Source organism: Limanda limanda, chromosome 3, assembly GCF_963576545.1.
Source record: "Limanda limanda chromosome 3, fLimLim1.1, whole genome shotgun sequence".
NCBI classification, from domain to species: Eukaryota; Metazoa; Chordata; class Actinopteri; order Pleuronectiformes; family Pleuronectidae; genus Limanda; species Limanda limanda.
Window position 1 is genome coordinate 28,348,480 of NC_083638.1, and position 17,269 is coordinate 28,365,748.

The 17,269-nt window shown below is 39.9% G+C and overlaps 1 protein-coding gene across 2 annotated transcripts in view; it reads right to left on the reverse strand.

Moving 5' to 3' along the window:
• The window catches only part of phkb (phosphorylase kinase, beta), a 110,936-nt gene that overhangs the window by 16,059 nt on the left and 77,608 nt on the right, over window positions 1-17,269 (reverse strand). For both annotated transcript variants that reach the window (XM_061067945.1, XM_061067946.1), the window contains 6 exons: window positions 14,065-14,120; window positions 13,323-13,416; window positions 3,926-4,009; window positions 2,930-3,034; window positions 2,414-2,496; window positions 1,727-1,817 (listed from right to left, as the gene is read on the reverse strand). In XM_061067945.1, coding sequence (XP_060923928.1) covers window positions 1,727-1,817; window positions 2,414-2,496; window positions 2,930-3,034; window positions 3,926-4,009; window positions 13,323-13,416; window positions 14,065-14,120 — 513 coding nt within the window. The remainder of the gene's footprint in view (window positions 1-1,726; window positions 1,818-2,413; window positions 2,497-2,929; window positions 3,035-3,925; window positions 4,010-13,322; window positions 13,417-14,064; window positions 14,121-17,269) is intronic.

The following is a 17,269-nucleotide window of genomic DNA, read 5'->3' on the forward strand; positions in this document are numbered from 1 at the left end:
GTGTTTTCATCCCCTCTCCAATAACTAATTGAGTAATAATCTCAAAGTCAATTACTGTATGATTATAAAGTGATTTTTACTGCAGCTTTATTTGTGGTCCTTTTTTAAAAGATGTGATTTACTACCCCTTTGTGAGGGCATGTTAAAGTCCACCAGGGAAACAAAAACTCTGAAACCCTGTCTGACCGCTCCTCTGTTGTACTGTGGCTGCCTTCATTAGCATCTCTGTCACTAATTATTGTTCCATTCATGCCTCATGTCACATACATAGGATAACTCCGTAATGTAAACTGATGGTTTTGTGCATGTTGGCACAGAGCCTTTGATTCAGATTTCTCTACAGTCCTCTCAGTGCGTCACAAGACACATTTATGGATTTCTAATCTTTTAATATACCATTAAAATTTCTGTTGCTGCACCAGTGTATTTTTCACAAAAAGCTTTTCCCCATCTCTCTTTAAAAAAAACCCAAGCTGAATCTGAATCGAGGTCCACCTTTCCAAGGCAAACAAAAACAGACTGCCCTAGAAATTGAATCTGACGAGCGAGTTCAACACACAGATAAACACTTGCATTGCAATTGGAAAAGGAGGGACTCCAGATTAAGGAGCTGGGATTTTCTTTTCACATTTCACCAGAGAAAGAGGTGAAGCCCTGAAAAGCAATTTGTTGAAACATTTGTAATATTAAGCCCACCTTTATTTCAGAGACACCGGTAATATCCGCAGTAACTGAGCAAACAGAAGAGAGCGGGTGGCATGTTCTCCCCTGACATCATCTCCTATGAAAACCCTTCACAATATGTAAACCATCAAAACCGCAGAAACAAAGACAGCAACAATGATCCGATTGAATTGATCTGAATGTTTTAACACCACTGAGTTACTTTAGAGTATAAAGGATAGGGCTGGGTGATATGGCCAAAAATGTAACCATGATAAAAATGTTTATATCAACAATATTCACAATAAAAGATTATTTCTTTCAAGTTTAAAGACAGATCTTTGCTCCTGAGCGAAGGTTGTGAGAATGACAAATGATAAATCTGATCATTTATGTGTTATACCTCCTCATTGTGCTTACACAATGCAACAGAACTATATATAAATATAAAAATAATGAACCTCTTTTATATTGTTATTATATTGTGATAATTTTTGTTATCAGCCCCAATACAGTAAACACCTGAGCATTTGTGTTCAGCAGTTGGATGATACTAAAGTGAGCCACCAGTGCTAAACACACTGAACTCCCCTGATCATTAAGCGATACAAATGTGTAGAATCTGCCTTAAAACCTGTGAGACTGAGGCTGTTTCTATTTGCTACTTTATATTCTTATTTTCTACTTGCTGACAGTTTTGTGCTGTTGTGCGATTTCAAACCTTAGAATAATTACATAAACGAAGAAGTTATTCACCAGCATTTGTTATATTCAGTATTTGCTGAATAGTCACAAAAGGGAGTCTGAACACCCCATTGTATTTTATCATAATTAAAATTATGTTTATCTAGTGATTAAATACCTAATTAAATTTTTACAGTATGGACAATGCTGTTGTTATGCAAAAAAAACCCAACGAAATACTTTGACTGACTAGTAACACATCAAATAATCCATTGAGGACATTAACAAGCGTAATATAAAGTGTGTTTAAGAATGACAGAATGAAAGACGAAATACATCAATACATAATAAGCTCATTACATTAATTAGATCCACAAACCTGAAGTCTGTCGACGTGAACCTTGACCCCACCGATGTTGCCTTTCTTGAAAGAGGCCAGCATGTCTAAGACTGGGTTGAAGCGGCTCCCCCTGGCGACACAGAGGTCAAAACATTTTGTGCCCTTTCTCTATTTCCCGCTTTCACAATCACAACATCAGCTTCAAAGCCACAATTAGCATGGAATAATCACAGCTGAAACCTGTGAATATTAAAACGCTCTTCAACCACACCCTCGATGCTTTGTTCGCTCCGCTGTCATCGTCTCTACAGGTCATCATCCCGATCAATAGCAAACTAATGACTATTGAGTTGCTTCTGTGAGAACCCACTGACTCATCCCAGATGCTGCGGTGTGAATGTACAAGCGTTTGTAGCACATTAAACATATGGTTCTTTGGGTAATGGTCAATACTGCTGTAATCAGCCCACCAGTCAAGCAATAGTGATACAAATGAGAAACATTATCACCGAATCAGCAAGCACCTACAGTAGCACCTTCCTGATAAATCACACTGACTCTGTCAATAAGTTTTGTTGTGAGCTTCAGCCGGATCAGACAGAGAGAGAGATAAAGGTGATATATGGGGAGATTGGAGGACGAAGATTGTTATGAAAAGCTATAATAGGACAGGAAGAGCGAAAAAAAAGAAGATAAAACAGCTATTATGGAGTGTGTGTTTATTACTTGATGTTATCCTCACGGATGAGAACCAGGAAGAGAGGACGTCCCTGCATCTTCCAGCACTGTTTGATGAACTGCAGGGCGTTCTGCAGACACACACAGACACACACATTTTGTGGCATGTACAGTATATGCTATATTTTGAACAGAATTAACAAGTGTGGTTAAATTAATGATAAAATCATTGAGGGCCAGGATTTAAATAACGGAATTTATTGTTGACTTATGTTGAATAGTATCAAATTATTCAAAGGATAAACTTCAGTTTAAATGGGATTATTTATATATATTATTTGTTTATTTGTTTGTTTTTTACTTGCTGTCAACAGTATCAGGCTTGATACAAATATGGCATTGGCTTATTATTAACCTCAACCAGGAGGCTATATTTAAATTTAATTGCACTCAATTTAAATGAGCTCTCCTCGGGGCATTCTAGTGTTAGTGCTGTGAGCACATCACAAGCGGTTGGCTGTGGAACAGTGACACCACAGAGTTCTGCGTGTGACCCCAACTTACTGTGATGTCATCAATCAGCAGCATTACATCCTGGGACAAGTAGAAGTCACTTAGATCAAACACTATTGGGTAGCACACCACCGTCTTGCCAAGGATACGATAAATCTGGAGGGAAACACACAGAGAAAAACACACACACACACACACAGTATTGCATTAGAAGACGGATGGCTCACAAGTAGCCACGTATACATTATTCTGGGCAGGGTATAAAACAAGTCATCAATCCTTAGATATGGAGGACACACAGGAGCTACACGGCCACTCCTGATGACACACATAAAGAACATACACTTCCATGTACATACGGAATCACCATTTCACACATGCAGATTGACACAGGACACACACACACATACATGAGCGTCTATATGAAGACACACTGATGATGATAATGTCCTCTGGCAGTCTGCCATTTCCTCCATAAATGTTCCATTATAATATTGTCTTAGCCATGCGTTGGGAGCCATGATTCATTTGCTTGGCGATGCCTTTGTATAAGAAAGCTACTACAGCTCAACTTATTTGTTCGTGCTGTGACCTTCATTTGGGAGAAACTGTGAATAACATCAGCAAGAGATATTAGCACCAAGCACACATGTACTGTCCGAATGCACAATGGCACAGCACATACATGGAGACAAATGGAGACACACACACACACACACACAAACACACACATACAAAAACCCATACACACAGTCTGACAGCAGTTTAGCATAATAAAATGCAGGCCGTCTTGAGAGGAAGCCAAATCTATTCAGCATTCACTGATGCGTACTGTATGTGTGAGGAGGAGAAAAGTTCTTGAAGCTGAATATTGTCTGTGCCTGTGTGGACTTTCCAAGCAATGGTTGACTCCTCTGAGCTTGAGGCGATGTATGCAGATCAATATGTGGGAGGTGTTATGCAGTCACCCATGACCTGTGTGGCAGGGAAACATGGACTGCACATATCAGTGAGTGTGTACATGTAAGTATCTGGGCAATTTCATACCTTGCAGGTCCCGATGCAGCCCACTGGCCTCTCTGGACGCCCACTCAACCCCAGCTTCTTGTTAATGGCCAGGAAACGGTATGCCTACGAGAAAACACACACACACACATATACACACATACACACAGAGAGAGAGAGAGAGAGAGAGATACAAGCAATTGAGCAGAGATACATACCATTGAACGTATTTCGAATAATTGTTCCGTGTTCAAGCACATTGTGTACCTCAAAAAAGCACAGAAAATTCTTGACAAAATATTTAGTGTTCATATAAGTATATTTTGAAAAAACACTTCTAAAAAGAAAGGGGGCATTTGAGGGGCCAATCAGACTTAAATTGGGGCCAGTGCCCCCCTGGCCATTTCAGAGAAAACTAAATTGTTTATCTATGAAGTTCCTTGCGATTACATCAGCATTGTTTTAAGATAAAAAAAAAACATATTTGATACAAAATGTTAGCACAGTTCCATTTCTTGACATAATGAAAGTGTGAGTTCGTCATCCGTTTGTCCCACAGAGACATTTGTGTTGTTACAACTCATAATCTGAAATCACCTCCATATGGCTGAACCACCTTGTGATATTAGTTCTGTGTAATGTTACGAGATGTGGAGATAATGACAGGTCCCCACGCTGCCATCAGTGACATGGTTAGTGGACCCAAGTGCACCCAGGTGCACTGGAGCTGATAACAGTGTTGTTGTGAGCTGCAGACGCCCATATGAAGAGCTGAGTCCTAATTACAAAGAATAAACGACAGCACGTTGCTTGTTGGTTTCCATATGAGTCACACACTTAATGAACACAACATTAAAACATTTATCAAATGTATAAACAGTGGGTCTTTAGTTTCCAAAATAAGTCAACAAAGGCTGGCTTCTCACTTCTAGCTGACAACTGTTGACTCTGTCAGCTGAGACGCTAACTGTTGCTAGGAGATTTAATCTGATGGCCAATAGATGTTAACTTCGAGTTGTGTCTCCAGCTGGTTTTAGTTTCCAGATGACTTGTTTTTTTAGAGGGAGAACCTGTGAAAGGGTCAAAAATGTGCACATAGACACAACAAACACCTTACTCTTCATAAAATATACCCAAAAAGGCAACATAAATGTAAAGTTTATGACTTATATAAATAAATATATAATGTATTTTCAAATGATGTTTCACGATAAGGATTTAGTCTTGAGTTTTGGAAATAGAACCCTAATTCATGGCAGAACAATCTGTGTCATGGGTGCATAATAAGTTGCTATGGCAACATGTGCATCTTATGTAAGAAAAGCTAAACACAGTGAATAAGCTCTTTCTACAAAAGAACACACCACCTACAAACATGAGAACAGTGAAATCTATATACCACTCTTTATTATATATTATACATGAGTAGATACTATATATTGTGTAAATGGTTGTCTTTCTCTGTATGTTGGCCCTGCTATACACTGGTGACCTACCAAGGATGTACACACCTCTCGCTCAATGTCAGCTGGGATTGACTTTAGAGACCCTCACAGGAAAGAGGTATAGATAATGGATAGATCATATGTATTTAGTACATCTATATTGCTAATGTTTCTGAGTGATGGCAATTGTGATTCACATTTCTTTAAATAGAAACTTGTACAATTTTATCTATAACGGTCCAATTAATCATCATGATGAAAATTACTCAGCCCAAGAAAACCATTTGTAAAAATGTCTTCTGTGGTCCAGGGGGATGTTTCTCAAGCCTGACCAAATACCCCAGATGTCAGAGCTATGTTGGATGTAGCATTTAAAGACAACATTTCAAAGTAATACATCACACTTTTATAACTTTTAAAAAACGTTTGGAACAAGAAGTCTGTGTTACAAACGAATAAGCTGGTGGAAGGTTCTTCAGAATAGACGATTACAGGATTGATATGGACTGGAGGTGGGAAGAGGTATTGTATTTTGCCTGTGGGAGGGATTTCTGCCTGCTCATTGCATTATCTGTTCTCACACTGTAACTCTTTCTGGTAGAGGAACAGTAGATGTGTCTCCAGACTGCAGCATGATCACAATCCAGAGGTCAGGTCCGATCTCAAGTATAAAGTTCATGAGCAGAAAATGTTAACATCAGCAGAGTAGAAGTGTCCAGAGCAAAGAGGCTGGAGGAGAGCTTGACATTTAAAACTCAACTTCAATAGGTTTTTGGCTGAAGAAAAAGGCGGGCTCAGGTTAGCCGAGGTCAGCGCTCACATTTAATTGGTGGAATGAAATCCTGTGCTGTCAGAAAGAGGATGTTTCACCCAAAAGTTCAATTTATGGGCTGACTCAGCTTGTTTTTAACACAAGCGCCAATTTACTACATTGTTAATGCTGTTTTGTTGACACAAATAAAAAGGAAAAAGCAAGAATAGAAATCCTAGAGTGTTTTGCTGCACTAATCACCCAACTATCAGGTCATAAGGTTCCTATACTAGTCATACATAACATACGACTAAGTCCTACTGCCTCCGAGATGCATTCAGGGATGGCAGCAAGGAGGAGACAGAAGCTCAATTTCCAGAGCACTGCTTGGTGATTCAGTTAAAAGCTTCTCACCGCTGTGTCGCCCGCAGTCAGACCACGCTGATACAAAGATGCAGAGAGAGATGAGATGGACGTTGATTTTTCTGCTCTGTTTGCTTCAAGCACAGTGGTGTGACATGCTTGCCACAAGATGTAATTTACTGTACAAGTGCGTTCGTTACACTCCTGTGTTCTCATGTGTCTGGGTTCGAAAGCACTTAATCTCCTTGTGACAGCCTATAAATGCAAAATTTTAACATCCTATCATGAAACGACATCAGCACACCCACACACTCGAGAGGATCTGCAGGAAACCTTCCCATAAAGCCCTCTGTGCCACATTCTACCGTCTCACACTAGTTGCAATACACAATGTCAGCCAAAAGGTGGTGCTCTGCTACTCCTGTGCACTTGCTAAATGTTGTGAAAGGCTTGCAGTGGACACAGGAGTTGATGTTGGAGAAAATAACAGAAATTAAACAAAAAGGGAGAGTACTGTCTTTAGGTTTTAAAGCAGAACAATGCTAATTGAAGATAAAGTGACTCTGCAAATCACTGGCCAAACAGACAAGCATGAGACCTGGAGGAGGAAAGCGAGGGAGGCTGGACGAACCCTCGCACCCAACACTTCCTGTGTGCAGAATACCAATGAAGAACGACAACTCACAGGCAGACTATCAAAGCATCCTTTCATTCCCTCACATTTCCACTGACCGCAGCACAAACCACACGCCTGACAGGTGGGAGGGACCATAAAAAAAGACATATTTATAGGCTGCCTTTTAAATGTCCACAGTGGCCACAAGGTGTGAGAGGATACCACCGGCTCCTGGTTTCAAAAGTTGCAATTCACTACAGACACATTCCTGTTTGATAGGAGCTCATGTGTGCTGTCATTGCTGGGTTGCCCCAAACAGTGTGAAGGTGTGGATCACAGATGCATTTTTTATATTTGATGTTGTCATCCAGAGGGACTTATAGTGTAGGGGCTGAGCATCTCTCTGAAAAGGCTCAAAATAATACTTTTCATGTCTTTTGAATTTTGGAATCCAACTTTCTGCTTCAGTACCATTTTTTTGACCTGCTGTTTCGCCCCCTGACAATGTGTTCAAATAAAATAGAATAGCATTTTTTTTATGTATATCTCAAAACTAGCCATCCTCATATGTTCAATGAAAGAGTTGTTGATTGCTATAATCGTTCTTCTTCTGGACCAATCCTTTCCTAAAAGACTCGTGAATTGGGCAAAAATCTTCAGTCCTGCTCCTGCGTACAAATGAACTTGTCTGTTCCATTCACTTACAGCGCTTTTTCAATCAGGTACCATTCATACACTGTCTGCACAGCTGTCAGGGGTAAATTAGATTTTGTTTTTTGTACACAACATAAATACTAAATACATAAATGAAATGTTAAAAATATGAGTAGGATGTGGTAGAAAGCAGGAATGCCTTATATGAAATCATCTAACTATAACACAATAATTAAATACAAAACATACAACTTTGACATTTACAATGCAAACTGGAGGTGCCAGGGATTGAACCAACGACATTCTGGTTTGTGACAGACGTCAGGCTTCTGCAGTCACAGTTATTTACATCTAGTGAAACTCTTCCAAATGTACAATGTCTTTCAGATATACAGTACTTCTCTTGCATTTCCTTGTCAGCTTTGGTGTAGAGATAGCTACAAAGGGAAGACTTTTTGAACTCAAAAAAGGTTTGCTACAACAGCCATCAGTGCATCTATAAGACAACATTTTGTGTTGTTTCTGTGAAAAGGTTTGGTTTTTTTAGCATGTTGACGTAAAAATTACTGTACAAATTTGGTTATTTGATTATTAAAAGGATGTGGTATAAATCAGGAAAGAACTCAATAAATGTCGGTGCGGCTCCAGAAGAGGGGGTGAATCCAGGAAATCTGAGATTAAACACTTTAATTTCTCCGAATAATTCATGGTTCTTGAAGACAAAGATGAGACATATTTAGGAGACTGATATTTACGAGTGTGTGAAATTTGGTGCTGATCCAAATAAAAAATTGGATCTTGTGAATTTAGGGCCTTGGCAGAGTTATGCAGTCATTGCCATTCTCCTTTCAGTTCAAATTAAATCTGTAGCAGGCTCGCATTTCCCTATTCAACATACCATGTTTTTCCATGAGCTCTTTAACAGAAGTAGTGCAACTGACAAATGTTATTCTGATCAATATTTATAACTGACAAAATAATAAAATAAGACCCACATGCAATACTGGAATATTCCTTTATAGTCTTTTGAGTCCTTCCCTCAAAAAAAGAAGGTGAAAAAAAAAGCTTAAAGGGAGGCTATTTTTGTGCAAAGCCGTGATTTGCAAGGGGATAAGCACTGGAGTATATGGGTGGGAATAACACATTGCAAAATGTAATTGCCACTCTCCCATCGTCAGGCAGCTGTTGTCAACACAATCAAATTGCTGCGAGGGACGAGGTGAGGTGAGCAAACGCAGCTTGCAGCACTGGAGATGGTGGCGACGCTGAGATAAACAGATTCTGTCGAGGAAGAAGGAACCGGCTTCGGATTTAATATTCCCCACAGGGCTCGCTCTGACTCACTATTGCATATCCATCTGAGAGGCAGCACGCAGCAGAAAGAGGTGCACAGGGAAGTAGGGAGAAAAGTAACAGGTATGACAGTTCAAAGGGAGATGATAGACCTGGAAGGGCTGAGTTGTTTGGCGTAATAGACATAATGCGGGAGGGGCAGGATGAAGGCCAAGAGGGCAGAATAGGGTAGGAGAAGCCGATGTCACGGTATACTGTGTTAGCAGAGGGACAGAAGGTAGAAAGGGCCAAGAGGAGCGGAGCGAGCCCAGTGAGATGACATGATACGAGAGATTGTTTATAGAACAAGGTTGGAAAACAAATGGCCCATCCCCGACATGACAGCTGAAGAACAGAGGCTAGGGAGGAGGCCAGGGTTTGAGGGACGGATAAGACGGGAGAGACAGAAGATTGGGAGATGGAAGACTTCAAACAGTAAAGATGCAGATGAGGGACAAAGAAGATATGGGAGTAAAAGAGACGTTAGAAGCAAGGGATGTTGTGCTCGGTGTCTCAGATATGACAGAACAAATGTTGTCATCTGCTGCGAATGAAAGAAGAGGAGTGGACAGGAGGAAAATAGCAGCTAGTGTTGGATTTATTACTCAAAACTAACAGACCAACAAAGTGTACTGAAAATAATTCCAGATGTGATATCCTCTCTTTTGTTATCTCATTGGAATATTTAGACCCAGAAAAAGACTGCTATTTCTAACCCAGGATTGGCATTACTTCCATCCAGGCAGTAGCGAAGCAAAGCCTCACGTGATTGAATATATTTATAAAAATGTTCTTTGTTCAAAGACATTGAGTATTTCAAAAACAACAAATTGTATATTTATGGACGGGACAAAGGCCATTCAGGGGACAATCAGATTTTAGTTGGAGACAGGCATAGTTGGGTAGTTTATTTTTCCCATCTTACCTTGCTCACTCTTTTCACTTGGGTTTACTTTTAAATGGATGGTTCTACTTCTCAATAGAAATAAATCACTTTTAAAACCTCCTACTTACACTTTGAAAGGAACACCTTACCACTCAGAGAGGCTGTGTCATTGATTGATTGGTATCAAGGGAGCAAAGTTTGCCAAAAAAATAAAATCCAGACACCATTTCTACTCCAACCAGTCTGGCCATCCTCCTCTTACCTCTCCCATTAAAAATGCGTTTCCATCTGCAGCTGGATGCAGCTCACTTTATGTTTTCATTTTAGGCTGCACTCTAAGTAGAAACTCTAGAGTCTGTTGTGGATGAAAATCCCAGGTGTACTAGCAATACTTATACAAGCCTGCAATCATGCCAGATTCAAAGTCACTGGGATTGCATCCCTCTCTCCTTCTGTTTTTTACATGTATAGTTTGACTGAGGCTGCTGGCCTGTATTTCTATGATTTCATGCCTTTTATGAATTGAACCGTTACCACAGGAACAGCTAATTGGATAAATGAGCTGGTGACAAATATGTAGTTAGTTTACTTTCACATTTCTTATTGAGGATGCATAATGTTTAAAACATACGCAATTCCATCATTAAGTAAATTGTATATAATTGTAATTGTATGTATATTTAATTTAATTCATATTCTATTTAAAATTGCTGAGCGGCTTATCTAGTGGATTCAGATTGGTATTGAAGACTTTGTCTTATTAAATAAAGAAAAATACTATCATAGATTTTGGATAGTTAATTTAAATGATCTGTTTCAATTGTGCTCCTACTAAATTTTAATGTTAGACTTGTAAGAGCAGCATGACTGCTGAAAACATTAAGATCGGAGTCATTTTACTATAGAATATCACCTTACACTTGTGAGAGCCATTAAAGAAGGGTTGTAATGAAGTTTTAAAAAGCTTGTTTTACTTTTGTTTATATGTGGACAGAACCCTAAGGATGCTTATTAGGCAATCATGTACTTTAAAAGATCCCTTAAAGAGCTGTTTCTCTCAATTCTAAATACAAGTTTTCTAAAGATGTTACCAGGATTAACACCCGCAGAACACAGCTCTGTTATATTTCCCTCAGGCTCCTAGGCAACTGATCTGATCATTGTGACCTTTAAGTGCTTAACTGCAGGAGTCAAACAGTTGTTAAGGTAATGACGGAAGTGAATTCAAATTATATATGTTTAATCTCTTATGCAATCATCTAACGCACCCTTCTGAGAACAAATTTAAAAGCCACTCAGGTCCATGCACCTCCAATTTGCCAGAGTGAAACACTGGCCGCTCCGCCATCATTCTGATCAATCAACATGAGCAATCACTGTTCGACTAATCAATCACATCAACCAATCCGGAGTTTCGCTCTGATTGATGGGAAAATCTTAAGAGCAGAAAATCTTGGACTGACAAGAAGATGGACTGAACGAGCCAAGTTCTGTCGGGATATGGATAGCTCAGATGTAATCTACCTGACTGTAGGATTGATTTGTGCAGTTGTAAAGGAGGACGTGGTGGTCGGGCGCCATCAATAGTCAAGTCACAGATGACTGGAAATGTCCTCTACACTTAAAGCTACACTGTGAGGCCAGGCAGCAAGACAAGGCAGCTAATCCTGCTCTACAAAATGTCTGCAATCAGTGGGGTTTCAATAGAGGGTTGTTAAAACCCCTCCCTCGTACGACATCTGCTTAATTAGCAACTGTTACTAGGCACAGCTGGTCCGTCAAGCTTTCCGTTCAGGGGGCTGTAGTAAGAGGAGTATTCCAGATATAAAGAGTTTGGAGGATGGAGTCTTTTTAGAACAAAGAAGGCAAGAGCAAAAGTGTAAGGAATTGATTAAACTGTGTTTTACTGCTCAAAGGTAGAATGTTAGCAATAGAAAGCTGACACATTCATGGCACGAGCTGATTTGACAGATACTGTTAGCTGCCATATCAAAATCACAGTTAAGACTTGGTATTAACTTCCAGCCTGAGTGATGTGATCATTAGAGGTCAGCGCTAAGTACAGGTCTGAATGCACGCCCATTCATCTGCCCATGCATCCTAAGATGTGATCACTCAAACCACAGTGAGAGGTGGTCACATGTTGCCACATTCTTTAAGCTGCATGAAAGCAACTAGGTCTGGGTCACATATGAAGGACCGCCTTCTATGCTGACATCTTCTGACCCTTTACAGTTTCAATATAAATCAAACACATTTTTACTGCTTGTCAGGGTCCATATGTTGGTAACCGCCACATAATCAAGTGTACCAGCACACATGGACACTTTTCTTAAATATTTCTTCACAGCTGCTGCACGAGATTCTTTCAGCCCCTCCTGACTCCTCTATATCTCATCTTCTGAAAGGCGATTGGTTGTTTTCACATTGGCTGTAGACATGTAACCTTTCTTTTCTCACTGACAGTGATCTGCTAGCTGTTTTGCAAGCTGTTAAAATGAATTAGTCAGATCTCATCTGTGGGTTGGAGCTTCTACATTGTATGGACCAATATGTGAACTGCTTCGTTAAGCCAAATGGCGGCTAGCAGCTAGTTAGCATGGCTAGGATCCTTAGTATAGCCTCAGTTTGCTGTTTATAGTCCAAAGACCAGTGGTCACAAAGCACAAGATCACTTTCCCCCCAAAAAAAGTGAAATTGCATCCACTGCCATAGACTGTATAAAAATAAGCTGCAGTGTTGTAAGTTTAACAACACAGAGGTGGTCAGGTGTGTTTGTTAGTGCAGTGGTGCAAAAATGAATGTGTCCACCCGAGCTGGAGATCGTAAATACCAGTGACTAGTGCAGAGTCATTTGACCCAGGAATAAATGGCGAATATATCCTTTCATACTGCAGACAAAGCCGGATACGTGTGTTTTAGGTGGTTTTGTCCAATGTTAAATTGGGTATATTGTACTATAACACTGGGGCAAACGAACTTTAATGCAAAAACATTGTTACTCCTTTACTTACATTTTGAACACATGGGAAACTAGTGACAGCTAAGTTTGTGACAGGCGACAATGCAGCAGGTTTATCAGTTTGATAGAAGCTAGGGGCAGTAAAAAGTCTGCTGCAGATTGAGTTGCAAATAGTTAATGCTCGATACTGTAGCTAAATCGTTGCTAAAAACACGCCCCACCACTTGAAGATGAACAGTCCAATTGACAGACTGTCATACACACGTCATCTTCATCTGCCCAATAGAAATGTAAAAACTGAATGAGGTTTACTTGTTCCTGAAGTCAAGGACCCCAAGTGATCATGAACCCTATCACTGTAATCTGTATATGTGCCGTTCAATAACATAATGCTTGGTGTAGCAACAGTACCAAGGTGTAAATGCATTACCTTGACCAGTTCTTTCTGAGGCCAGATCTGGATCGGCTCCACCTGCTGGGGCGTCTGAGTCTGAATGCCATAGGTGTTCAGAAACACCTGCAATCTGTACATGCACAGAGAGAAAAGAAATATAACATCAAACTGACTATTTGAACATGTAGCTGTAGCTGGACAATAACACTCACACTGGCCCACAGCAGCTAAAAATGCAGCTTCATTATTTATAGTAAAAGCTATACTTGCAAGTACAACCTTAAAGTTCAATGAGTTAAGATCTGTCTTGTGTACTTGTAAATATATATATATATATATATATATATATATATATATATATATATATATATATATCATATAAATCAGCTATCTATTATGAATAGAGATATATTCACAAAATTATGAATATCATTTAGCTGATCAACAGATTATTACTGTGTGTAGCATAAGAACACAGCTGTGAGAAGAGGCTGTAGGAGTCATAATGGGGTTTTGGCAGAAGCAATACTTAAAGCTACAAGTTAACAGCCTTCACATTCCTTTGACCCTGTTTAACACTCATACACCCACTGTCTTGGACATGTATCCTAGCACGCCTACACAAACAAACCCACAATGGGAAAAGTGACAGATGATGGTAGAGGTCAAGCTGAGCTCCAGCTTTATGAGCTCCCCACAATAACAACACAGTCAGAGCTGAAGGATATGTGGAAAATAGCCATGCTTCATGGTCTGCATGAACACATACACATATTACCTCTGGCTCTCAGCAATAAGCGCCACGTGAATCACAACATCATTCACTATGGGGCCCTGTGAAAAAAGACAGAAAAGAGAAATCAACATGTGAACCAGGTCCCTGCTACATCTTCAATATGTTGTTAATCAAATACATTTTACTTTATATGAAGGTACAATTAACTTTCTGTCTTGGGTTTACATATTCGCCTCATGTCTGTGTGGGATTGCTCAGCGTAGGCAGGTTTCCTCCCATTGCTTTAATTCATGTGTCTTAATCGACCATAGGTGTGAATGTGAGCATGCATGATAACTAAGTGCCCTAGTGATCAGTCCAGGGTTCACCCTGCCTCTGGCCATAGAGCTTTGATTGGCTCCACACATTCTGAATAACCAACAAAAGTTCACAAGTGTTGTGCGAGCTGTGGGTTGGGATGGAAGAACATGGGAAGTGAGCGAGACGAGCATAAATTGAGAGAAGCATGGGGCTGTTAGACTGATGTTTTGTCCACTTTGTGCCTACATAGTGAGACGAAATGAAATTACATCAAAGTAGATTAATAATATTCTTTGCATATCTCAGATACCAGAACATGAGTTCCAATCTAAAATAAATGGAATGTTTCACATACTCAGGAGAAATGCATTTACTTGTTGCAAGTGAGTTGATTATTTTCTCTTTTTCATATCCTCCTGATTTTAAATACTGAAGAGACTATAACTAACGATCAGACAAAACTGTTTTCACACACTCTCCAGGGGTCCCACATCATGTCAGATGAAGTCCTGTCTTATTGGCAGACAATCCAAAAGATTCAAATTCTCCACCTCTGCAATATCTGATTGTGATGTTGTATAAAAAGGTCTGTGGAGCCTCTGCTTATGACAACTTTATATTTAAAACCTTCAGCGCTAGTTTTATAATACAGTTAATACATTTATAGATAACATTATAGCTTTGATTTACCCCCCACATCTCTTGAGTATAGTGATCAATTTCATCACTCATTAGTATTACACAGACACAATTGCCGTTAATGTATACAGTATGGAAAGTGCTTTTGAGGCTTTGTGACTGTACTATAGGTAACATCAGTGAAAACTGAAACGACAAAAGCCTGTTTTTCAACTGCTTTCCTATAGGAACAAAGTCAAGGTATCACATCATAACAAGGTAACAACACACAGACAGTAACAAATGTCTAGAATAGAGCATCACATCACTCATGGTGCCTGCAATGCAGGGTGAGAGACAACATAGAAGAGAGAGAACAAAGACAAAATAAAGATAGAAGAAGGTTTTATCCCCATAATTCGCAGACCTTTTAGGCTTGTGGACAATCAAGGAAAACACAGACAAGACATTGCAGTTGTTTGTCTTTTAGCAGAGCACCTGAACACAGAATAAATCACATGCAAATTGAGGCAAAAATGTTGAAAGAGAACTTGAATTTTGAAGCTTTCGCTTTGCAAAGCCGAGACTGCATCAATGTGCTTTTGAAATTTGACGGAAGAATAAGGAGAATATCTTTACACAACCTGTGTTGTCTTTAGTGACGGAAGATGCTTTATTTGTCTGTTTTCTATCACTCTTTCTTTGTTTGTTCCCCTGTTATATTTATATGCCTGTAAATGTGAGATATGAGTGTATCTGTCAATTTGTCCTGTCTTTTCAAGTCTGATTCAGCAGAGTGTGAGTATTTCTTTCTACTACGCTCTGCTAAAATGCACATGTACAACTCTTTGCCTCTAACTTTTATCCATGATTGGTTCTGCGTTGTTAACAAACATTTATTTTTCCTTTTTTTCCATACAAGATTGTATATATTGTTATATCTGTGCACATTTAAATGTCTCTATACTGTATGTCCGTCACTGCCTTTCATCTTCTCTGTTATTGTAGAAGTCCTATCGATATGTGTGTGTGTGTGTGTGTGTGATCATCAGAAATATGATCATCTTCATTGCACTGAGTAACAGTGTATTCAGAGCCGTTAAGGAAGCAGGCAGCAGCTTCTGACTCACAGGAGCAGCAGCCTTTCATCTTGTTCTCATGGTGGGTATTTGTGCACACACACACACAAACACACACACACACACACACGCACGCACGCACGCACACGCGCACGCACACACACAGACACACACACACACAGATACATGCATACACACAGTCTTACACATAAAAACCACAAGAGCACAAATGCTTAGATTCAGCCAGTGACAGAACTGTAAGAGAAGGAACAACAGAGAAGTAAGCATGATCATTGTGGTGTTTGTGCATGAACATGCACACACAAACCTTCACAAGAGATGACACTCATTGACTTCATGCATTCTCTAGTCCCTATGATGCCTAACACTAACCCTAACCTAAATCTTATTATAAGTGTTAAACCCTGAAATAGCCCATTGATGGTCTGTCAGAAAATTAAAAAGTGGTCCTTACAAACACAAGCAATCTTGTGCTTCTATCTTAGTGATAACACTCATTTCGGTGATGGATTCCCTAACACTTACCCAAACCTAATTCTTACCCTTACAGCAAGTCTTAACCATTAAAAGAGTGTGTGTGTGTGAGAGAGAGAGAGAAAGAGAGAGAGAGAGAGAGAGAGAAAGCTGGGAGCCATTTTGTTTGGTCAATCTTAGCTAGTTTTAACCAACAAGCTCATTTTGATCAATCAGAGAGTAAAGAGAGAACAGAGAGAGTGGGGGTGGCTGAGCAGAAGAAAAGAACCAGCTGAGCACGAATCTCTCCTGATGAAGAGCAGAGCAATGGCTCCTAAAATACTGCAATGCAACTCTCATTAGCGCTGGTCTCTGAGCAGACAAAGGACTCATTTGGCAAAGGACAAGATATGGAAATGCATAATGGAGACATGAGAGAAGTGTACGCTTGCTCGCGCTCTCTCTCTCTCTCTCTCTCTCTCTCTCTCTCTCCATCTCTCTCCCTCGATCCTTCCCTTCCTCTCTTCTCCGTGCACCACTGTCGAACTATGTCGACAGACAACTCAGAAAACCTCAGGGAGGAAAATGAAATGAGGCCTCAAATGTTTCTTTAAACAACCTTTTCAGAAGAACCCTAAAAAAACAGCAATGCAGTGTGACCGAATGGTGTCAAGTCTGGAAGGGAAGTGGAAAAGATATGCCATTTCCCCACAGGGACTCTGCAACACACTGCAAAAGGGTATTTAACCAATCATATTGGACCCTGGATGTCCCCA